A 23,747-nucleotide genomic window follows, 5' to 3' on the forward strand; every position below is an offset into this window, starting at 1 on the left:
CCCCGCTCTCCATAACCCTTCATCCCCGCTCTCCATAACCCTTCATCTCTGTTCTCCATAACCCTTCATCCCCGCTCTCCATAACCCTTCATCCCCGTTCTCCATAACCCTTCATCCCTGTTCTCCATAACCCTTCATCCCCACTCTCCATAACCCTTCATCCCCGCTCTCCATAACCCTTCATCCCTGTTCTCCATAACCCTTCATCCCCGCTCTCCATAACCCTTCATCCCTGCTCTCCATAACCCTTCATCCCCGCTCTCCATAACCCTTCATCCCCGCTCTCCATAACCCTTCATCCCCGCTCTCCATAACCCTTCATCCCCGCTCTCCATAACCCTTCATCCCCACTCTCCATAACCCTTCATCCCCGCTCTCCATAACCCTTCATCTCTGTTCTCCATAACCCTTCATCCCCGCTCTCCATAGCCCTTCATCCCCGTTCTCCATAACCCTTCATCCCTGTTCTCCATAACCCTTCATCCCCACTCTCCATAACCCTTCCTCCTCGCTCTCCATAACCCTTCATCCCCGCTCTCCATAACCCTTCATCCCCGCTCTCCATAACCCTTCATCCCCGCTCTCCATAACCCTTCATCCCTGTTCTCCGTAACCCTTCATCCCCGCTCTCCATAACCCTTCATCCCCGTTCTCCATAACCCTTCATCCCTGTTCTCCGTAACCCTTCATCCCCGCTCTCCATAACCCTTCATTCCCGCTCTCCATAACCCTTCATACCCGCTCTCCATAACCCTTCATCCCCGTTCTCCATAACCCTTCATCCCCGCTCTCCATAACCCTTCATCCCCGCTCTCCATAACCCTTCATCCCTGTTCTCCGTAACCCTTCATCCCCGCTCTCCATAACCCTTCATCCCCGCTCTCCATAACCCTTCATCCCTGCTCTCCATAACCCTTCATCCCCGCTCTCCATAACCCTTCATCCCTGTTCTCCGTAACCCTTCATCCCCGCTCTCCATAACCCTTCATCCCCGCTCTTCATAACCCCTCAACCCATTACTTTTTTTAAAAACGCATTTTATTCAAACTTGTATCAAAGTAGGTTACAGCAAATAAACACCCCGGGAAACATTCTTCCCAACAATCAATTATACAGTTTGTACAGATTTTCCTCCTTTTTCACTCCCCCTACCCATCACCCCCACCCCCCCTGCGATGAACAGCTCCTCAAACATGGTCACAAACGCTCCCCCCCCCAAAAAAAATAGGTGAAAATTCCCCAATCCCTACACCCACTTCAAATATGCTCCCGACCATTACATAGTGCAAGCACCCCGGTTCCCAAGCATTGTCCACTCAGTTCTCCCCAGTTTATGCTCCTTAATGAAGCCTTTGGCTGCTTCTGAGGTCTCAAAATAATACTCCCGGCCTCCAAACATCACTCATAATTTTGCCGGGTAGAGCACCCCAAACCTGATCTCCCTTTGGTACAGCACCGCCTTGGCCTTGTTGAAACCTGCCCACCGTTTTGCCAACTCGGCTCCGATGTCCTGATAAATCCGGACGTAATTTCCCTCCCAGTCACAGCTACGCTTCTCCCTGGCCCACCGTAGAACTTTCTCTTTCTCTACAAATTTCTGGAGCCTCACCATCACCGCCCGCGGTGGCTCCCCAGCGCTAGGCTTCTGCCTCAGAGACCTATGCGCTCGGCCCACTTCAGGGGCCTTACCCAGCACCTCTTCTGCCACCAGCCCCGCCTGCATCCTCGAGACGTACCTTGTGGCACTCACATCTTCCACTCCTTCAGGCAGGCCCACTATTCACAGGCTCTGTCTTCTCAAGGTATTCTCCTGCTCCTCAACCTTTGCCTTCAACATTTTACAAAGGTCTCCTAGGAGAACCACCTCCACCTCCAGAGCCACACACAATCGCTGTGGTCCGAGATCTCTCCTTCAAGCTCCCGAATCTCCACCTCCAAACACCTCTCCATCCGCTCCAAAGGACTCTTCAGGGGTACCACAGCTTCTGCAATGGCCTTTGCATGCTTCTCACGCATTTCTTTCCTCTGTTTATGGAATTCCTCCTTGATAAAAGTCATCAGTTCCTGTATCTGGGGTCTTACAGTTTATCCCCTCCCCCCCCCCCCCCCCCCCCCCCCCCCCCGCATGCTGGAAGAGGCTGTTGCTGCAGCCCCAGCCTGTTTCAACTTTCCAGCCAAATTTCTCACTGTTTTCTGCCGGGTCTGGCAATCAGGAGACATACCATTCCAGGGGTAAACTACTCCTCTAACATTTTCATCAAAATTCCACCCAGATCTGTGTGAAAAGAGCCCTTTTCTGTGACTTTAAGCAGGAACAGCCCTGTATGTGATCACTCATTCCATGGTCGCAACCAGAAGTCCCCTCAACACATTACTAATTAAAAATCTGTCCATCTCCTCCTTAAATTGACTCAATGTCCCAGCATCCAACCCACTCTGGGATATGAATTCCACAGATTCACGACCCTTTGAGAGAATTAATTCCTCCTCGTCTCTGTTTGAAATCTGCCACCTCTTATCCTAAATCTATGGCCTCTTGTTCTAGATTGCCCCACAAGAGGAAGCATCCTCTCTATGTCTACTTTGTCAATCCCCTTTATCATCTTATACACCTCAATTAGATCTCTGCTCATTCTTCTGAACCCGAGAGAGTATCGGCCTAATTTGCTCAATCTCTCTTCACAAGCCAAGCCCCTCATCTCTGGAATCCCTGCTCAAGACCTACATCTTTTGACCAAATGACCGAATATCTCCTGTTTTAAAAAAAAAAAATTTAGAGTACCCAATTTCTTTACTCCAATTCAGGGGCAATTTAGCGTGGCCAATCCACCTACCCTGCACATCTTTTGGGTTGTAGGGGTGAAACCCACGCAGACACAGGGAGAATGTGCAAACTCCACACGGACAGTGACTGGGGTCAGGATAGAACCCGGATCCTCAGCTGTGCTAACCACTGCGCCACCGTGCCTCCCTCTTATCTCCTGTTTTGGCTCGGTTAAATTTTTAATCCAAAGCACCTTGGGACATATTACTACAGTAATGTTGTTCTATAAATGAAAATTGTTTTTGCACAAGTATCAAATAAGACTCACGGAAGCTGAGGATCACTGGCACCAAGAAGAAGGTGTTTGTACTGACAGGTGAAAGATAACCAATATTCCCCAACATCAGTGAGGCGGACAGAAGGCTCAGTCCATCACATACTGTGAGCTATCATTTCATTTGCACCGAGCTTTCCAGTGAAGCAATAAATTGCTGCACAAGTGGAACTGTCGCAACTGGAAATGTAAAGCATTTTTCACACGCTGCACCGGTTCTGCTTAGTATTCTGATGGTGTTTTTGGGGGGTTAGGAAATATCGCTGCGGCGTCTTAATTAAAAATGATTCTCTCTTCATGTCCAGAAAGCAGCGAGCAAAGCTGAGAGTTCAGAAAACTGAGTGGGGGGCAGCTCTCACGCAACAGCTGCTATTCCGAATGATTGTCAAAGGTCATTGCAACAGAGAGGGAGGCTTCGCTCCAGTCAGCCCTCCTGTCCTAAGGCCATAAGACAAAGGAGCAGAATTAGGCCACTCGGCCCATCGGGTCTTCTCCGCCGTTCAATCATGGCTGATATTTTTCTCATCCCCATTCTCCTGCCTTCTCCCTATTTAGTTCGGCACAACATTGTGGGCCGAAGGGCCTGTTCTGTGCTGTATTTCTCTATCTCTAACCCTTGATCCCCTTATTAATGAAGGACCCATCTATCTCTGTCCTAAAGATACTCACACATATACATCCGGGGGCGGGGGGGGGGGGGGGGTGGCTGCTAGATAATGAATGCTGGTGTGAGAGTGTGGGGCAAGAACAAGTTAATGGCTCTAACTGCAGAACTGTATGACACAGCCAGGGCAGGCACGCAGGGCCGAGTGGCCCATTGCTGTGCTGTCACGGTCTATGGTTGGCAGCAGAACCCTGGCTGATTTCCCTTTCCAGGACCTGGAGCGTTAAGCATAATGCCAGCGCCTGAAGGCAGCCGGCCAAATCCCCCGAGATCGAGCCCCAGGCCGTCCCTGTGCGTTTGAATTGCGCCTCCGCTCAGCTGAGAAGCAGATCACCGTTCTCATGGGGAGCTTTCGGCTGGGGGCTGAGTCGGGTGGGGAGGGTCAGAATGGAACAGATGCCTCGGAGCAGACAACATGCAGAGAGCAAAGGCAGGAGGAGGTGATCAATGGGAAGTCACCAGTGGATATTATTGCGTCCCTCCCCCTTTAAACCCCCAATGTGCCAGAGATGGTTTTATTTTTCAAAGGCTGGGTGGACCAACTGAGAGAATAGGGCCCCTGACGCCACACAGTCCCAGCTCGGGGTGGGTCCAACAGGTCCTTGATCCATTTCCCACTATTTGGAGTCCAGGGATATTTGAAGAACAATCTAGAATATAGAATCTGTAGTCGAATCTAAACCTTCCTGCAATGGAATACCTTTGGTTTGTGAAAAGACTTTCTTTTTTTTTTTTTTGCAACATTGGTAACCTGCCCAGTCACAATCTGTTGCTGCGGGATTATGTGGGTGCAGAGTTAGATGTGATTTACCTCCAGGTTTTCAATGCTGTTCTTTAAGGAGTGTATGGTGTTCTCCAGCTGCCACACCGTCTGTTCCGACTCTCCAGTCCCGTCCTCCAGGCTGCTCCTCCCAAGGTCCCACACGTATTCCTCGGGGTGGTTTTGGAAAGAGCCCAGCTCTTGGCCGCTCTCACAGCGGCTGAGCTTGCCCGTCAGCTCTCTGATGGTTTCCTGGTCGTGGAGGATCTGCTCCTCCTGTTGAATGACCATCTGGCGGAGGTGGGCTGCGGTGCTCCTCAGCAGCAGCAGGTCCTCCCTGACCGACGGGGAAGGGCAGTCCTGGGCTAAGGGCAGGCAGAGGAAGCGGCTGGTGGTGCCAAGGTCTGGGGCAGAGCCCAAGGCGGGTGCCCGGCCGAGCTGGGAGGTGGCAGCGGCTTTGCCAGCCGCGGTTGGGTGAAAGCGGTCCCCTGCAGCACCGTGGACAGCTCCAGCACCCTGGACAGCTCCAGCACCCTGGACAGCTCCAGCACCGCCAGCCGTGCCGTACAAAGCCGCCTCCTCATCTCCAGCAATAGGGACAGCTCCCGGGGAACCCGGGGCGATGCTTGCAATGATGCAAATGATTGCACCCAGAAAGGCAAGCATCCCTGCCCCCAGCAAGATGGTTAGATACTTCAGGGTGACGGAGTTTCGCAAACACAACCAGAGAAATAATCAGTCACAGGGAAAGAAAAAGGCAGGAACCTGCAGCTTGGGGGCAGCTCCGAGGCACAGATGAAACACTGAGAGAAATCAGAAACAGAATGGCAATCCCTGGCAATCAGATGTCAGTCACAGTCCACGTAGACGTCATTGATTCCCAGAAGAGCGTCCCACATTCTTAAAAGGGAATTTTAAAAATGTCTTAAAAGGGCAACGCTCCTCCATTTGGATTATTTGAGCAATGCACAATAAATAATGTTTCAGCACAGTTGCTTCACAGCTCCAGGGTCCCGGGTTCGATTCCCGGCTTGGGTCACTGTCTGTGCGGAGTCTGCATGTTCTCCCCGTGTCTGCGTGGGTTTCCTCCGGGTGCTCCGGTTTCCCTCCACAGTCCAAAGATGTGCAGGTTAGGTGGATTGGCCATTATAAATTGTCTTCAGTGTCCAAAAGGTTAGGTGGGTTTACTGGGTTACAGGGATAGGGTGGAAGTGTGGGCTTAGTTAGGGTGCTCTGTCCAAGGGCCGGTGCAGTCTCAATGGGCCGAATGGCCTTCTTCTGCACTGTAAATTCAATGATTCTATGATTCTATGTCATGCAATTTTAAACAATCAGTCACACTGATCTCCAAGAACATATAAAATGCCTTAAATGCCTCTGGGAATAAGGAATAAAATGATTTGCTGATTTGGTAAGATGAGGACCAAAGGACCTAGCACAGACCAGTTGGGCCAAATGGCCACTTTTTCTACTGTAAATCGTATGTAATTCTATGATGATAACCACTATGCTTCCCTGCTTTACTGCATAATTCCAAATACTTCAGACAATGGAGGAGGCATTGGCCTTATCTGTAACAGTTTACAATGAGGGAACCTCAACTGGGCTCAACCACCCCCCCCCCCTCCCCCACAAGGGAGGTTGGCAAAGAATTGTGTTTTTCTAAACTGTAAGAAGCACCCACAGATCCTGGTTTTGTTAGTTGCTGTTTTAATATTTCTGAGCTGGTCCAACCTCCCATTGATAATGCGAAGTGGAAGATTTTTAAAAAGGAGGTTAAAAAATAAAACTCTCAGGAGGAGCGATTGTTACTGAAGTGAGGCTTCATTCAGTTTGATCTTTGAGATGTTTGAAGTCAGAGGGGTTGGGGGGGGGGACTCTGAGAATGTTGCAGGGGGTGACAAGGGAGGTGGGGTGAAGGCAGTATTTGCAACTGCCCCTACCCCAACCCCAGCTTCCAGCCACTAGGGAAATCTATGAGCACACCCTATACCCATCATCCCAATCACCAACTGGTACTAAACAGAATGAAAAGTGGCAATAGTAAATGTATAATGAGGAGGGGGGCTGCTGAAGGATTGCTGGAAGTGTTTTGAGGACAGGAAGGGTGTAGCTCCCTCAGTGTAGACTGAGGGAGTCTAGTTTGGGAAATATTCTTCTTTGTACAGTGATCTCCCTGGTTGATCTTTCCTCAAATCAGAAATGCCCAAATTCATATGTCAGCAACTTGGGAGGTCTTTGATTCAAGGAAAAGTTGTGGCATTACAGTTTGTCTCTGTGTCTGCTGCGATTGGAAGAAAGAAAAACATATGTTTATTATCCAGTGCCTGTCAATGGAAGAGATATGTGTGTGTTTGCGTGTGTATGAGTGTGCATGTCGGTGTCTATAATGGTGTGTATGTGGATGTGTATGTAGGTGTGTATAATGGTGTGTACGTGGGTGTGTATGTATGTGTGTGTGTGGGTGTGTATGTGGGTGTGTATGTGGGTGTGTATGTATGTGTGTGTGTGGGTGTGTATGTGGGTGTGTATGTAGGTGTGTATATGGGTGTGTAGGGGGGTTGGTGTATTTGGGTGTGTATGAGGGTGAATGTTGTTGCTCGTTGTGTTCTCTCTTTAATTGGCTCTGTTTATGGCGGTTAATATGGTCGCCGTCCTTAATTCTAATTACCTTTGCTCAAGAGTCGCCAGGTATCCTTTCGATACCGCCACAAGGTTCAAAACCGAATACTGATCAAAGACTCGATACACCAGTTAGTAAGTTTGAAACCAATGCTCATTTATTTACACACACAGTCAATTATACTCATGCACAAACTCTACCAACTAAACTATCGCTACTACTAAAGCCTATACTTAGCTTTGGACGCCCACTCAGTCAGAGGAACAATGGCCGTTGTCCTGTTCTGAGGCTGCTGGGGTCGAGCTGGTACAGAATAGTATCTAGGAGCGTCTATCTCGTAGCGTGCGTTGACTTTGGACTTACTTGTTCTGGTGCAGCTGCTAGGCAGGCCTCTCCTCGCTGAGAGCCAAGGCCAAGAAGAACGATTCTCTCTTGGGGGCTTCTTCTTATACCCAAAGGGGGCTTCGCGCGGTTTTGGGCGGGCCTTGAACTTGGCCCCAATTAATTGGACTATGTCCTGATTATTGGTATCGATTTCCTCCAATAAAGGGGTGGCTGCCCTGATTGCTGGGCGGGCCCTAGGTGGCCATTGGCCGGCTTTGTTCTAGTCTCCTCTGGCCGGGATGTCTGCTTTAGTATCGTTTACCTAAATGTTACTCTTTTGTCCCCGGAGATGGCTCATTAGTATGCTAATGGCTTTGCGGTATCGGTCTTGTCTGGGAGCTACGGCTCCAATCAACAGACAAACCATGCACCTGCTTGCTTTCTCAGCATTGTCCATTTTGCCCTTCATTCTTTGTAAAGTGTCCATTTTATAATCAGGATGTGACCACTCCAGGTGGCTACAATGTGGATGTGCATAACGGTGTGTGTGTGTGGGTGTGTATGTGGGTGTGTAGGTGTGTGGGTGTGTATGTGGGTGTGTAGGTGGGGGGGTGTATGGGTGTATGTGGGTGTGTATGGGTGTGTGTGGGTGAGTGTGTGTGTATATATGGGTATGTATATAGATGTGTGTGTGTATGCATGTGTATGTATGCATGTGTGGTGGTGTGAATGTGGGTGTGCATAGGTGTGTGTGTGGGTTTGTTTAGGAGTGTAAATGGATATGTTTGTGGGTGCGTGTGGATGGGTGTATGAGTGTGTATGTCTGTCTACATATGGGTGTGTGGGTGTGTATATAGGTGTGTATGTGAGCGTGGTATATGGGTTTGTGTGGGTGTGTATGTGGGTGTGTGTGGTACATGGGCGCATGTGGGTGTGTATGTGGGTGTTTGTGGGAGTATATGTGGGTGTGGGTGTTTGTGGGTATGTGGGAGTTCAAATGCGGGTGTGCGTTTGTGTATGTGGGTGTGTGTCGGCATGCATAGTTGTGCATGTGGATGGATAGTGGATGAGTGTATGGGTGTATGTCTGTGGGTGTGTGTGTGGGTGTTTGTGGGTGTGTGCGGGTGTATGTGGGTGAATGTGTATGCATGCAAAGCTGTGAGCAAATGTATGTGACAACAAGTGTATTTATGTGTGTGTGGTCTGTGTGATTCTGTGTGTGCAGATGTGTGTGAATGTGTAAGAGTACATTACATGATTCTATAAGGATGTTTGTGAGTCTGTGACTGTGGATATCTACATACATCTCCATGTTCATGTATGTATACAGAGCTGTGTCCATATGCAAGTGTGTGGTTGGTGCGGAGGTTTTTGGGTGAGGACAGGAATAGACTCACTTGTGATGCCTTCCAGAGTTGAATATTCTCCTGAAACGCAAGGCCCGGTCTTCCACATGAAAAAGATGGATGGGCAGCATGGCGGTGCAGTGGTTAGCACTGCTGCCTCGGGGCACCGAGGTCCCAGGTTCGATCTCGGCTCCGGGTCACTGTCCGTGTGGAGTTTGCACGTTCTCCCCGTGTCTGCATGGGTCTCACCCCCACAACCCAAAGATGTGCAGGGTAGGTGGATTGGCCACGCTAAATTGCCCCTTAATTGGAAAATAAATTTAGAAAGAAAAAGAAAAGGATGGATGAGCACTACCGTGCAGGATGTGCTTGTGTGTAGATAAAGGGTGGGGGAAAGTGCAAAATATCTTTGTTAGAGGCCAAGGATTCCGATTTTCAAGCCTCTCACCTTCACAGTATCTACACGAGTAATTCAGCAGCCACAGGAACATTGATCTTACTCAGGCTGCGCGGTGTCAAGAGGGAGGGTTTGGGTGACTCCTTTAATATCACTTAGCATTTGACAACCTTTCAGTATATTTGTACATGACACCACAGCCACACAAATTCATTAAGTCTGATTGTATTTCTAGCCCTGCTACATAACCAGCGCTCGGCAATGTCTCCTCTGAGCAATGAAAGCTGATCACTTGGGGAAACAAGTAAACAGGTCGATGCATTTTGCTGCTCAGATCCACAAAGCGGATATATCAGAATGTCACAGTGGGTCCCCAGCTAATCACCTTTGTGGCATTGGGAACGGGTCAGGTACTTTTCAGAATTCTCCCAGTGTCCTGCCCAACATTCTTCCCTCAACCCACTCCACTGAAATAGATTAATTGGAATTACATTTTAGGTGACAATGCCCAAACCAGGGACATGGAATATAGGAACACAGGAACAGGAGTGGTCCATTCCAGTCTGCTCCACCATTTAACTAGATCATGGCTGACCGACCTCAATGCCACCTATCTGCACGGACATCATTGGTATCTCAAAATCAATCGACTTCTGCTTTGAACATACTTAGTGACTAACCCTCCTCAGTCCTCTGGGGTAGAGAATTCCAAGGCTTTCCGATCGCCTCGCTGAAGAAGCAAAAGTGATATAGAATGTTAGAATCATAGAATTTTACAGTACGGAAGGAGGCCATTCGGCCCATCGTGTCTGCACCAGCTCCCGAAAGAGCCACCTAGCTAGTCCCAACCCCCAGCCCTTGGTCTGTAGCCCTCTAAATTCTTCACTTTCAAATATATATCCAGCTCTCTTTTGAAACCTCCTATGGAATCCACCTCCACCACTCTCCCAGGCAGCGCATTCCAAACCCCAACAACTCTCAGAGTAAAGAAGTGTTTCCTTAACTCACTCTGAGCTCGCTTGCTGACCATCTTGAAATTGTGTCCCCCTAGTTACTGACAGACCAACTAGTAGAAATAGAATATCCTGCTTTACCTGTCAAAATTGTTCAGAATTTTGAACCCCTCAATAAGGTCACCTCTTAGGGCAGCACGGTAGCACACGTGGATAGCACTGTGGCTTCACAGCGCCAGGGTCCCAGGTTCGATTGCCCGCTGGGTCACTGCCTGCGCGGAGTCTGCACGTTCTCCCCGTGTCTGCGTGGGTTTCCTCCGGGTGCTCCGGTTTCCTTCCACAGTCCAAAGACGTGCAGGTTAGGAGGATTGGCCATGCTAAATTGCCCTTAGTAACCAAAAAGGATAGGAGGGGTTACGGGGATAAGGTGGAAGTGAGGGCTTAAGTGGGTCGGTGCAGACCCGATGGGCCGAATGGCCTCCTTCTGCACGTATGTTCTATGTTAATCTTCTCTGCTCCAAGGAGAACAAGCCCAATTTCCCCAATCTTTCCCTGTATCTAAAATTCCTCATTCCTGGTGTCATTCTAGTAAATCTCCTCTGCAGTCTCTCCAGGGATTTAACATCCTTCCTCAAATAAGGTGTCCAGAACTGAACACAATACTCCAAATGTGGTCTGACCAGTGGTTTGTAGAGGTGTAGCATCGCTTCCTTGCTTTTATCCTCTATGTCTTTATTTATAAACCCAAGGATGCTCTAAGTCTGTTTAACAACTGTTTCAACTTGCCTGGCCACCTTCAGAGAATTGTACACTCAAAACCCAAGGTCCCTCTGCCCCTGTACTCTACTTAAAGTTGTGCCATTGAGCCGATATTGTCTCCCCTTGTTTCTTCTCCCAAAATGCATTGCCTCACATTTCACTGCATTGACGTTTATCTGCCAGGTGTCTGCCCATTTCACCAACCTGTCAACGTTCCGCTGAAGTCGCTCAGAGTCATCCTCACAATTTGCTATTCCCCCTAGCTTAGTATCATCGGCAAATTTAGAGATTTTGCCTCAAAACCAACCTCTAAATCATTGATATAAATCAGAAAAAGCAAGGTTCCCAACACTGAGCCTGGGGAACACCACTTTCAACTTGTCTCCAGTCTGAGAAATGCCCTTCTATACCTACCCTCTGTGTCCTATCTCTTAGCCAACTGTTAATCCATACTGCCAAGGACCCATCAATCCCAAACATTTCTAATTTGCTAACCAACCTGCCATGTGTCATCGTATCAAATGCTTTCTGAAAGTCCAAATACTGTATACAACATCCACGGCACTACCTTCATCTATTGCCTGTGTCACCTTCTCAAAGAAAGCAATTAAGTTTGTCAGACATGACCTGCCCTTGACAAAACTATGTTCACTGTCTAGTGTGGACTTATTTTTCTCTTGAATGAATATTTATCTCATCCCGTATTATGGCCTCAATTAGTTTTCCCACTATTGATGACAAGCTGACAGGTCTGTAGTTTTCTGGGTTATCCTTTGCCCCTTTCTTAAACTATGGCATCACATTTGCAATTCTCCAGTCCCCCGGGACTAATCTTGTGTTCAGAGAGGCCTGGAGAATTTCTGTCAATGGCTCCACAATTTGCTCCCTTACCTCTCTCAGCAAGCTAAGGTGGATCCCATCCAGGCCTGGCGACATCTCTACCTGAAATGCGGTCAGCCTTTTTAGCAGCTTTTCTTTATCTAGCACTTTTCCTGCTCAGTTGCTCAACACCCATATTTTCAACTGGGCCATTGTCACCATCTCCTATTTGGTACAGACAGAAGCAAAGTACTCATTTAGTAACACTGCTATACCTTCTGCTTCAGTGAGCAGGCTACCCTGCTTGTTCCTTAAGGGCCTCTATCCTTCACTAATATTTTACTTTTTTTTTCTTTTTTTTAAAAATGTATTTTATTACAAACATGGATCAAAACAGGTTACAGCAAACAAACACCCCGGGAAACATACTTCCCAACAATCAACTATACAGTCTGTACAGATTTTTCCTCTTTTTCACCGCCCCTCCCCCACGACAAATAACTCCTTAAACACGGTCACAAACATCTCCCACCTTTCCTCAAACCCCCCTGAAGAGCCCCTTAACTCATACTTTATCTTCTCTAATTGCAGAAAGTTGTACAGGTCACCCAACCAAACCTCTACCCCCGGTGGCGATGCCGACCGCCACTCCAGCAAAATATGCCGCCGTGAAATCAGAGAGGCAAAGGCCACGACATCAGCCTTCCTCCCCTCGATGAGCTCCGGCTTCTCTGAGACCCCAAATATCACCACCAAGGGGTCCGGGTCCACCTTCTCCCCCACTATCCTGGCTAAGATGTGGAGATGCCGGCGTTGGACTGGGGTGAGCACAGTAAGAAGTCTTACAACACCAGGTTAAAGTCCAACAGGTTTGTTTCGAATCAGTAACTTTCGGAGCACTGCTCCTCCTCCATTCACCTGAGGAAGGAGCTGTACTTCAGAAGCTAGTGCTTCAAAACAAACCTGTTGGACTTTAACCTGGTATTAGAACATAGAACATAGAACAGTACAGCACAGAACAGGCCCTTCGGCCCTCGATGTTGTGCCGAGCAATGATCACCCTACTCAAACCCACGTATCCACCCTATACCCGTAACCCAACAACCCCCCCCCCCCAACCTTACTTTTTAGGACACTACGGGCAATTTAGCATGGCCAATCCACCTAACCCGCACATCTTTGGACTGTGGGAGGAAACCGGAGCACCCGGAGGAAACCCACGCACACACGGGGAGGACGTGCAGACTCCGCACAGACAGTGCCCCAGCCGGGAATCGAACCTGGGACCCTGGAGCTGTGAAGCATTTATGCTAACCTCCATGCTACCGTGCTGCTTACTGTATCCTGGCTAAGATTGCGAACACTCCCGCCCAGAATCTTCCCAATTTTTCGCAACCGCAAAACATGTGCGCGTGATTCGCTGGCCTCCGCCCACACCTCTCACACCCATCTGCTACCCCCTGAAAGAACCCACTCATTCTCGCCCGAGTCATGTGCCCGAATCATGCCCGTCTTGTGCACCGCCTTAAACTGTATCAGGCTCGTCCATGCACAAGAGGAGGTCCCGTTTACCCTACGCCGTGCCTCACTCCATATTCCCCAATTGATCTCCCCTCCCAACTCCGCTTCCCATTTCTCCTTGATCTTCACCACCCGCTCGCCTCCCTGCTCCCCCAGCCACTTGTGTATATCCCTAATTCGTCCCTCCCCTTCCACATCCGGAAGCAGCAGTCGCTCCAGCAGGATGTATCCCGACAACCTAGGGAACCCCCTCCAGACCTTTTGTGCAAAGTACCTAACCTGTAGGTACCTGAACTCACTACCCCTCGGCAGCTCTGCCCTCTCCCTTAGCTCCTCCAGACTGGCGAACCCTTTCTCTAAATACAGATCCCTTACCTTGACCAGCCCCACTTCCCTCCACCTACTAAACTTTTACTATTAATATGTTTGAAGAAAATGCTGCTATTTGTTTGAGCACAGCCTGCTATCCTTTCCTCATGCTTCCTCTTAGCCTTCCTTATTCTAGCCTTAGCCTCTCTCCTGCATTTGAAATACTCCTCTTGATTTCTATTGTTATTATTTTTCCGGTATGTATCATTGCCTCTTTTTTCTTACTTATTTTCTCCTCAATACCCTTAGTCATCCAGGGTATTCTAGCTTTGGATACTCTGTTTTTATTTCTTATTAGTACGTAGTTTGCACCCTAGTCATCTCTCCATTGAAAGTCTCCCATTTTTCATCCACTATTTTATCCATCAAAATGCGTTTCCAATCAACCTGCATGAGTTCAACTTTTAGACCCCTAAAATTTGCCCTTTTCCAACCTAGGATCTTAATTCGTGCCTGATTTTTATCATTTTCCGTATTATATTATGATCACTATTTCCCAACTGCTCCCCCACTCTGATGCTCTCCACCTGCCCTGCCTCATTTCTTCGGACTAGATCCAGCACAGCTTCCTTCCTAGTTGGACTGGAAATCTACTCTTCCAGAAAGTTCTCCTTCACACACTGCTGGAATCCCTCCCTTTCCGTGCCCCACACTCTACCCTTCTCCCAGTCTACCTTCAGATCATTGAAATCCCCAACTATCACAACCCTACTTACCCTGCAGGTTTCCATAATCTGCGGACAAATGCTCCCTTCTACATCCTCCACACTATTTGGAGGTCTGTAATAAATGCCCAACAAGGTCATGGCTCCTTTCCTGTTTCTCACCTCCAACCATGTAGATTCAAATTCAGGAACTGCATCTCGTTCAAGAGCTCTGATATTATCCTTGACCAAGATTGCTACACCTCCTCCCTTTTTACCCACCCTGTTCCTACTGAAACCTTTATAACCCAGTGTGCTTAGTATCCAGTTCTGTTTTGGCTTGAGGCATGTTTCCACCAATGCTACTATGTCATATCCCCTTAGAGCAATTTCTGCTTCCTGTTCCCCAATTTTGTTCACTTACTCCATGCATTTACATACATACAACTTAACCCTGCCCTCATTTCTTTCTTGCCCTTTGAGGGGTGACCATTTCTCTGTTCACTGTCAACACTCAAGCCTTCCCCCACTTTCCTTTTGCCTGTTCCCATCTTCGCTCTTTTGTCTTCACTGGTATTTCAAAACTAGGTCCAGTAGTCAACCAGGAAAACGTTTGTTACGCAGGGAGTGGTAACGTTCCAGAATGCCCCTGCCCGAGAGTGTGGCGGAGGCAGGTTCAATCGAGGCATTCCAAAGGGAAATGGATTGTTATCTAAATAGGATAACGGGGAGAAGGCAAGGGAATGGCACTAAGTGAGTTGCTCGTTTGGAGAGCTGGTGCAGACATGAGGGGCTGAATGGCCTCCTTCTGCGCTGTAACAATTCTGTAATTCTCTGGTTCTTGAACAGGAGCAGTCTGCGTGGTGTATGTACACTCACATTGCTGTTAGGGAGGTAATTCCAGGATTGTGACCCAGGGGTGATAAAGGAACGCGAAACAGCTCCGTCAGGATGGTGAGGTTTTTGCAGAGCAGCTTGGAGGTGTTGTGTTGTATTCCAGTACACCTGCAGCCCTTGTTCATCTGTGTGGAAAAATGACATGAGGATGGGTATCTCCATGATGATTATTTACTGGGCAGGTCACTCAGTGCGAATAGACTGATTACTACATTGGCATTGCGCTAGATAATCAGTGCAATCCACCAGGTATCAATCAGCTGTGATGTGGGGTATGTGTTGTCTTATAAGTGATTATGCTGCAATGTTACATCTCCTCGCTTCCCAGCGCTGTGGACCTGGCTTTAATTCCAGCCTTGGGTCACTGTCTGTGTGGAGTCTGCACGTTCTCCCCATGTCTGTGTGGGTTTCCTCCGGGGGCTCCAGTTTCCTCCCACAGTCCAAAGACATACAGGTTAGGTGGATCGGCCATGATCGATTGACCCTAAGGACGTAATTCTCTCAGCCCGGGGCCGGGCCGGAGAATCCCCGTGACTGGCACGAATTGAGCCAAGCCGCCCCGACGCTGGCACGTGGTTCATTGGCGCTGGCGTGGTTGGCGCAGTGGATGGGCCCAGCGGCCATCGTAAAAAAGCCGGGTTCCCTCCGGCGCCGTCCACACCTAATCTTAGCCGGCGGGAATTCGGCGTGGAAGGATCGGGGAGCAGCCCGTGGGGGGTGGGGGAGGGGGTTCCAACCCCTGGAGGGAGCCTCTGATGTGGCCTGGCCCACGGTCAGGACCCACCAATCTACCAAGCCGGCCCCTGTAGTCCTGCGCCATGTTGCGTCGGGGCCGGCGCGTTGAAGGGAACCACCGCACTTCCGCGTGTTGGCGCCGGTGCCACTGCGCAAGCGCGGATCCCGCTGCGCCCAGTCGATGCCGGGATCAGCAGCTGGAGCTGCGTGAACCGCTCCAGTGCCATGCTGGCCCCCAGTAGGGGCCAGAATTGCTGATCCTGGGGCCGTGTTGACACCATCGAGAAGCGCAACGGCGTTTCCGACGGCATCAACACTTAGCCTCAGGATCACAGAAACCCGCCCCCAGTGTCCAAAGGTTGGGTGGGGTTACGGGGATTGGGTGGGGTTACGGGGATGGGGTAGGGGAGTGGGCCGAGGCAGGGTGCTGTTTCAGACGGTCGGTGCAGATTCGATGGGCCAAATGGTCTCCTTCTGCACTGTAGGGACTCTAGGATTTTATAAAACAAATGAAAATTATTCCCCATTGAAAATTTTTTTTAAAATAATAATCACTTATTGTCACAAGTAGGCTTCAAATGAAGTTACTGCGAAAAGCCCCTAGTCACCTCCCTCCCCGGCGCCTGTTCGGGGAGGGAGGTACGGGAATTGAACCCGCGCTGCTGGCATTGTTCGGCATCACAAGCCAGCTATTTAGCCCACTGTGCTAAACCATCCCCTTGATGGGAATACAATCATCAACCCGAAATGTTAACACTATTTCTGTTTCTACAGACGTTTCCAGATCGGCTGAGTATTTCTAGCATGTTCCGCTTCTACTGTAGCAAAACCACTGATGCATTATTTCCCTTTTTTAATTTAATTTTGGCAACAGGAGGAAAATATCGCTAACAACGTCCCGGCGGCGGCAATACCCTAAGCAGATTTTCTCATATTTATTAAATAACTCTTACCTCAGTTTATTTATATGTGAGCTTCAATGTTGACCTGATTTAAGTTATGACATTTCGCGAGCCTTTCATTCATGACTGAGGCAAGTGCAGCCCTTGGATGTGCTTCATCAGCAACTCCAAAGTGTTTCTCCATCTGGGATCTACCCAAGCATTGCTCTAGACTTCACTTCCAGCCAAACTCCCTGTGCATTCACTCGCACCAATCACCAAAGTCTTTCAGATGTCAACAACAGACTAGGCATAATCTTTCTGAGTTCATTAATCATCTGGCCAACATGAGTTTAACTTATCAACTTTACAAACAGCGTCACTGTGAAAATGATTAATGAACCATATATTTACCAAGGGAAGGAATATAAACCGGTAAAGGGCAGTACGAACGAGAGCAGGAGAAGTGACTAATTGGATACCACAGTCAAAGGGCTGGCACAGGCATGATGGGCTGAATGAACTCCTTATCGGATCAAAGATTCTACAATTCATAATTTTGGGCCTCACTATAGAGATTTAACCTTGGCTGACACTCCCATTTCCAGTACTGAGGGAGTGCTGTACTGTCAGAGGGTCAGTACTGAGGAAGTGCCACACTGTCAGAGGGTCGGTACTGAGGGAGTGCTGCACTGTCAGAGGGTCAGTACTGAGGAAGTGCCGCACTGTCAGAGGGACAGTACTGAGGGAGCGCCGCACTGTCAGAGGGTCAGTACTGAGGGAGTGCTGCACTGTCAGAGGGTCAGTACTGAGGAAGTGCCACACTGTCAGAGGGTCAGTACTGAGGGAGTGCCGCACTGTCAGAGGGTCGGTACTGAGGGAGTGCCGCACTGTCAGAGGGTCAGTACTGAGGGAGTGCTGCTCTGTCAGAGGGTCAATACTGAGGGAGTGCTGCACTGTCAGAGGGTCAGTACTGAGGGAGTGCCGCACTGTCAGAGGGTCAGTACTGAAGGAGTGCTGCACTGTCAGAGGGTCAGTACTGAGGGAGTGCTGCACTGTCAGAGGGTCAGTGCTGAGGGAGCGCTGCACTGTCAGAGGGTCAGTACTGAGGGAGTGCTGCACTGTCAGAGGGTCAGTACTGAGGGAGTGCCGCACTGTCAGAGGGTCAGTAATGAGGGAGTGCCGCACTGTCAGAGGGTCAGTACTGAGGGAGTGCCGCACTGTCAGAGGGTCAGTACTGAGGGAGTGCCGCACTGTCAGAGGGTCAGTACTGAGGGAGTGCCGCACTGTCAGAGGGTCAGTACTGAGGGAGCGCTGCACTGTCAGAGGGTCAGTACTGAGGGAGTGCTGCACTGTCAGAGGGTCAGTACTGAGGGAGTGCTGCACTGTCAGAGGGTCAGTACTGAGGGAGTGCCGCACTGTCAGAGGGTCAGTACTGAGGGAGTGCCGCACTGTCAGAGGGTCAGTACTGAGGGAGTGCCGCACTTTCAGAGGGTCAGTACTGAGGGAGAGCCGCACTGTCAGTGGGTCAGTACTGAGGGAGTGCCGCACTGTCAGTGGGTCAGTACCGAGGGAGTGCCGCACTGTCAGTGGGTCAGTACCGAGGGAGTGCCGCACTGTCAGAGGGTCAGTACTGAGGGAGTGCCGCACTGTCAGAGGGTCAGTACTGAGGGAGTGCTGCACTGTCAGAGGGTCCGTACTGAGGGAGTGCCGCACTGTCAGAGGGTCAGTACTGAGGGAGTGCTGCACTGTCAGAGGGTCAGTACTGAGGGAGTGCTGCACTGTCAGAGGGTCAGGACTGAGGGAGTGCCGCACTGTCAGAGGGTCAGTACTGAGGGAGTGCTGCACTGTTAGATGGTCAGTACTGAGGGAGTGCTGCACTGTCAGAGGGTCAGTACTGAGGGAGTGCCGCACTGTCAGAGGGTCAGTACTGAAGGAGTGCTGCACTGTCAGAGGGTCAGTACTGAGGGAGTGCTGCACTGTCAGACGGTCAGTACTGTGGGAGTGCCGCACTGTCAGAGGGTCAGTACTGAGGGAGCGCTGCACTGTCAGAGGGTCAGTACTGAGGGAGTGCCGCACTGTCAGAGGGTCAGTACTGAGGGAGTGCTGCACTGTCAGAGAGTCAGTACTGAGGGAGTGCTGCACTGTCAGAGGGTCAGTACTGAGGTAGTGCCGCATTGTCAGAGGGTCAGTACTGAGGGAGTGCTGCATGTCAGAGGGTCAGTACTGAGGGAGTGCCGCACTGTCAGAGGGTCAGTACTGAGGGAGTGCTGCACTGTCAGAGGGTCAGTACTGAGGGAGTGCTGCACTGTCAGAGGGTCAGTACTGAGGGAGTGCTGCACTGTCAGAGGGTCAGTACTGAGGGAGTGCTGCACTGTCAGAGGGTCAGTACTGAGGGAGTGCTGCACTCTCAGAGGGTCAGTACTGAGGGAGTGCCGCACTGTCAGAGGGTCAGTACTGAGGGAGTGCCGCACTGTCAGAGGGTCAGTATTGAGGGAGAGCCGCACTGTCAGAGAGTCAGTACTGAGGGAGTGCCGCACTGTCAGAGGGTCAGTACTGAGGGAGTGCTGCACTGTCAGAGGGTCAGTACTGAGGGAGTGCCGCACTGTCAGAGGGTCAGTACTGAGGGAGTGCCGCACTGTCAGAGGGTCAGTACTGAGGGAGTGCTGCACTGTGAGAGGGTCAGTACTGAGGGAGTGCTGCACTGTGAGAGGGTCAGTACTGAGGGAGCGCTGCACTGTCAGAGGGTCAGTACTGAGGGAGTGCTGCACTGTCAGAGGGTCAGTACTGTGGGAGTGCTGCACTGTGAGAGGGTCAGTACTGAGGGAGTGCTGCACTGTCAGAGGGTCAGTGCTGAGGGAGCGCTGCACTGTCAGAGGGTCAGTACTGAGGGAGTGTTGCACTGTCAGAGGGTCAGTACTGAGGGAGTGCCGCACTGTCAGAGGGTCAGTACTGAGGGAGCGCTGCACTGTCAGAGGGTCAGTACTGAGGGAGCGCTGCACTGTCAGAGGGTCAGTACTGAGGGAGTGCCGCACTGTCAGAGGGTCAGTATTGAGGGAGTGCCGCACTGTCAGAGGGTCAGTACTGAGGGAGTGCCGCACTGTCAGAGGGTCAGTACTGAGGGAGCGCTGCACTGTCAGAGGGTCAGTACTGAGGGAGCGCTGCACTGTCAGAGGGTCAGTACTGAGGGAGTGCCGCACTGTCAGAGGGTCAGTACTGAGGGAGTGCCGCACTGTCAGAGTGTCAGTATTGAGGGAGTGCCGCACTGTCAGAGTGTCAGTATTGAGGGAGTGCCGCACTGTCAGAGGGTCAGTACTGAGGGAGTGCTGCACTGTCAGAGGGTCAGTGCTGAGGGAGCGCTGCACTGTCAGAGGGTCAGTACTGAGGGAGTGCTGCACTGTCAGAGGGTCAGTACTGAGGGAGTGGGGCAGCACGGTGGCACAGTGGTTAGCATTGCTGCCTACGGCGCTGAGGACCAGGGTTCGAATCCCGGCCCTGGGTCACTGTCCGTGAGGAGTTTGCACATTCTCCCCGTGTCTGCGTGGGTTTCACCCCCACAACCCAAAAGATGTGCAGGATAGGTGGATTGGCCACGCTAAATTGCCCCTTAATTGGAAAAAATAATTGGGTACTCTAAATTTATTAAAAAAAAAAAAAAAAAAGTACTGAGGGAGTGCCGCACTGTCAGAGGGTCAGTACTGAGGGAGTGCCGCACTGTCAGAGGGTCAGTACTGAGGGAGTGCCGCACTGTCAGAGGGTCAGTACTGAGGGAGTGCCGCACTGTCAGAGGGTCAGTACTGAGGGAGCGCCGCACTGTCAGAGGGTCAGTACTGAGGGAGCGCTGCACTGTCAGAGGGTCAGTACTGAGGGAGTGCTGCACTGTCAGAGGGTCAGTACTGAGGGAGTGCCGCACTGTCAGAGGGTCAGTACTGAGGGAGTGCCGCACTTTCAGAGGGTCAGTACTGAGGGAGTGCCGCGCTGTCAGTGGGTCAGTACTGAGGGAGTGCCGCACTGTCAGTGGGTCAGTACCGAGGGGGTGCCGCACTGTCAGTGGGTCAGTACCGAGGGAGTGCCGCACTGTCAGAGGGTCAGTACTGAGGGAGTGCCGCACTGTCAGAGGGTCAGTACTGAGGGAGTGCTGCACTGTCAGAGGGTCAGTACTGAGAGAGTGCCGCACTGTCAGTGGGTCAGTACTGAGGGAGTGCTGCACTGTCAGAGGGTCAGTACTGAGGGAGCGCCGCACTGTCAGAGGGTCAGTACTGAGGGAGTGCTGCACTGTCAGAGGGTCAGTACTGAGGGAGTGACGCACTGTCAGAGGGTCAGTACTGAGGGAGTGCCGCACTGTCAGAGGATCAGTACTGAGGGAGTGCCGCACTGTCAGAGGGTCAGTACTGAGGGATTCTCCGCCGGCGAGATCCTCCGCTTCACGGCTGCGCACTCCTGACGGTGTGGGTGTGGCCACAAAGGGAGAGCCCATTGACCGGCTGCCGGGTGGAGGGTCTCGCTGATGGCGGGGGGGCGCCACATTAGAAGACCGATGCAGCAGGACAGGGAAACCCGCCCCCTATGTCCACTATTTCACAGAAGGGCAAGTGTTCTGTCCAGTACCCTGGCCAATGTCTATGCCTCAAACTGCCTGACTGGAGTTGACTGAGGGATCTTACTGTGTGTAAATTGGCTGCTACATTTCCTACATGATGGAAAGACACAATTGAATTTGTTTCTGCCTTCCTATTCGCCAGTACAGTCTGTAACAGTTCAGTTACACAAGTTGCAGGGGTGCATGGTTCTAAGATAGTAATAGATGATTGAATCATCCTATCAGTGCAATATGGAACATAAATCTGATTAAAATCTAAAGTAATTTTTAAGGACAGAGATACACGGAAGTCTATGCAGCCCTGTTAGACAGACGGTTACTGTATGAGAGAGCGATTTACACTGCAATTGAACTCAGTAATGAAGTGTTGGGCACTGTGGACTTGTGAAGCAAACATATGCCACCAACACTGAAGAAGGTTCAACACTATTTTATTAACTCTTATAAAATAATAGACATACTAAAACTGTGGGTTTACACGAAGCTAGTTTAACTAGAGGCCTGTGCCTGTCTGAACCATTTGAATCTCTCAGCACGTGGTGTGAGTCTGTACTATACTTGATGAGCTCTCGTGCTTCTGAGAGGCAGCATCCAGAACGAACGGGAAAAGTGATGCCCTCTGCCTTTAAAGTGCGTGTGTTCTAACTGGTGATTGGCTACGGTGTTTGTGCATGTTGATTGGTCCTATTGTATGTCCATCAGTATGTGTCTGCACCATGATATACTGGAAACTGAGCAAATCGTAAGTTGGAGCGGGCAGCACGGTGGCGCAGTGTGTTAGCCCTGTTGCCTCACGGCGCTGAGGTCCCAGGTTCGAATCCCGGCCCTAGGTCACTGTCCGTGTGGAGTTTGCACATTCTCCCCATGTCTGCGTGGGTTTCGCCCCCACAGCCCAAAGATGTGCAGGGTAGGTGGATTGGGCACGCTAAATTGCCCTTTAATTGGAAAAATTGAACTGGGCATACTAAATTTTTTTTTTAAATCAGAAGTTGGCAACTCAATCTTACTGAGGCTGCAGTGTAGGATTGAGGATACCTCAGGGTTTGGTTGCAATAGACAAGTGAGGATTCACTAAAGCAGGAGACGCCAAATGATTTACTTATCCCAAAGTCCCTTGGTTCAGATTTTAAATTGATTTGCATTTCTATAGCACCTTTCACGACCTTGGAAAATTCCAAAGCACCTTACAGTGCCCACAGTAGCTTTGGTAGTCACTGTTCTAATAGAAAACACAAGATCCAAACTATGCACAGAAAGCAATGAGTTAATGACAAGATTTTTTTAATTGACAGTGCCTGAGGGATCAATTTGGGCCAGGACACCGTGGGTTAGGCCCATTGCTCATCTAAAAAAAAGTACAGTTAGAAGTCTAACACCACCAGGTTAAAGTCCAACATGTTTGTTTCAAACACTAGCTTTCGGAGCACTGCTCCTTCCTCAGGTGATTCACCTGAGGAAGGAGCTGCGCTCCGAAAGCTAGTGTTTGAAACAAAGATGTTGGACTTTAACCTGGTGTTGTAAGACCTCTTACTGTGCTCACCCCAGTCCAACGCCGGCATCTCCACATTATGGTTAAAATAAAGTGCCAAAGGAGGGTGTTCCTGGAGCGAGGAAGGGATAGAGGCGGGCTGGCGCTGCCCAACCTTCTGGGGTACTATTGGGCAGCCAATGTGTCAATGGTGCGTAAATGGGTGATGGAGGGGGGAGGGGCGGCGTGGAAAAGAATGGAGATGGCGTCATGTAGAGGTACGAGCCTGGGTGCCATGGTAACGGCACCGTTGCCGCTCTCCCCTAAGAGGTTTACCACGAGCCCGGTGGTGGCGGCGACCCTAAGAATCTGGGGACAGTGGAGACGGCATCGGGGGGAAACAGGGGGCTCGATGGAGGCTCCACTGGGTGGCAACCATCGGTTCATCCCGGGGAACGCGGATGGGGGATTCAGGGGGTGGCAAAGGGCGGGCATCAGCAAATCGAGGGACCTCGACCTTTATTGGCGGGAGGTTTGCGGGCCTGGGGGAACTGGAAGATAAATATGGCCTTCCCCAGGGGAACATGTTCAGATACCTGCAGGTAAAGGCGTTTGCTAGGCGACAGGTAGAGGGATTCCCTTTGCTGCCCTCGCAGGGGACGATGGACAGAGTGCTTTCGGGGGTGTGGGTAGGAGAGGGGAAGGTGTCTGACATCTGTAAGGTAATGCAGGAGGTGGAGGAGTCGTCAGTGGAGGAGCTGAAGGCTAAATGGGAGGAGGAACTTGGGGAGCAGATAGAGGACGGGACTTGGGCGGATGCCTTGGAGAGAGTCAACTCTTCCTCCTCATGTGCGAGGCTTAGTCTCATCCAATTTAAGGTGCTGCACCG

At 50.5% G+C, this 23,747-nt stretch overlaps 1 protein-coding gene across 3 annotated transcripts in view; it reads right to left on the reverse strand.

Moving 5' to 3' along the window:
* LOC119956592 (neuronal pentraxin-2-like) overlaps positions 1–23,747 on the reverse strand; it is a 79,543-nt gene that overhangs the window by 22,568 nt on the left and 33,228 nt on the right. The window contains exon 1 of one of the 3 annotated variants that reach the window (XM_038783920.1): positions 4,574–5,378. The exons of 1 other annotated variant lie outside the window; for it this stretch is intronic. In XM_038783920.1, the coding sequence (XP_038639848.1) occupies positions 4,574–5,188 (615 nt within the window). In that variant the 5' untranslated portion in view covers positions 5,189–5,378. Of the gene's footprint in view, positions 1–4,573; positions 5,379–23,747 lie in introns of those variants that run through there. One more of the 3 variants, XM_038783919.1, reaches the window with a different exon arrangement.

The sequence above is a fragment of the Scyliorhinus canicula genome, chromosome 23 (genome assembly GCF_902713615.1).
Source record: "Scyliorhinus canicula chromosome 23, sScyCan1.1, whole genome shotgun sequence".
Classification (NCBI taxonomy): Eukaryota; Metazoa; Chordata; class Chondrichthyes; order Carcharhiniformes; family Scyliorhinidae; genus Scyliorhinus; species Scyliorhinus canicula.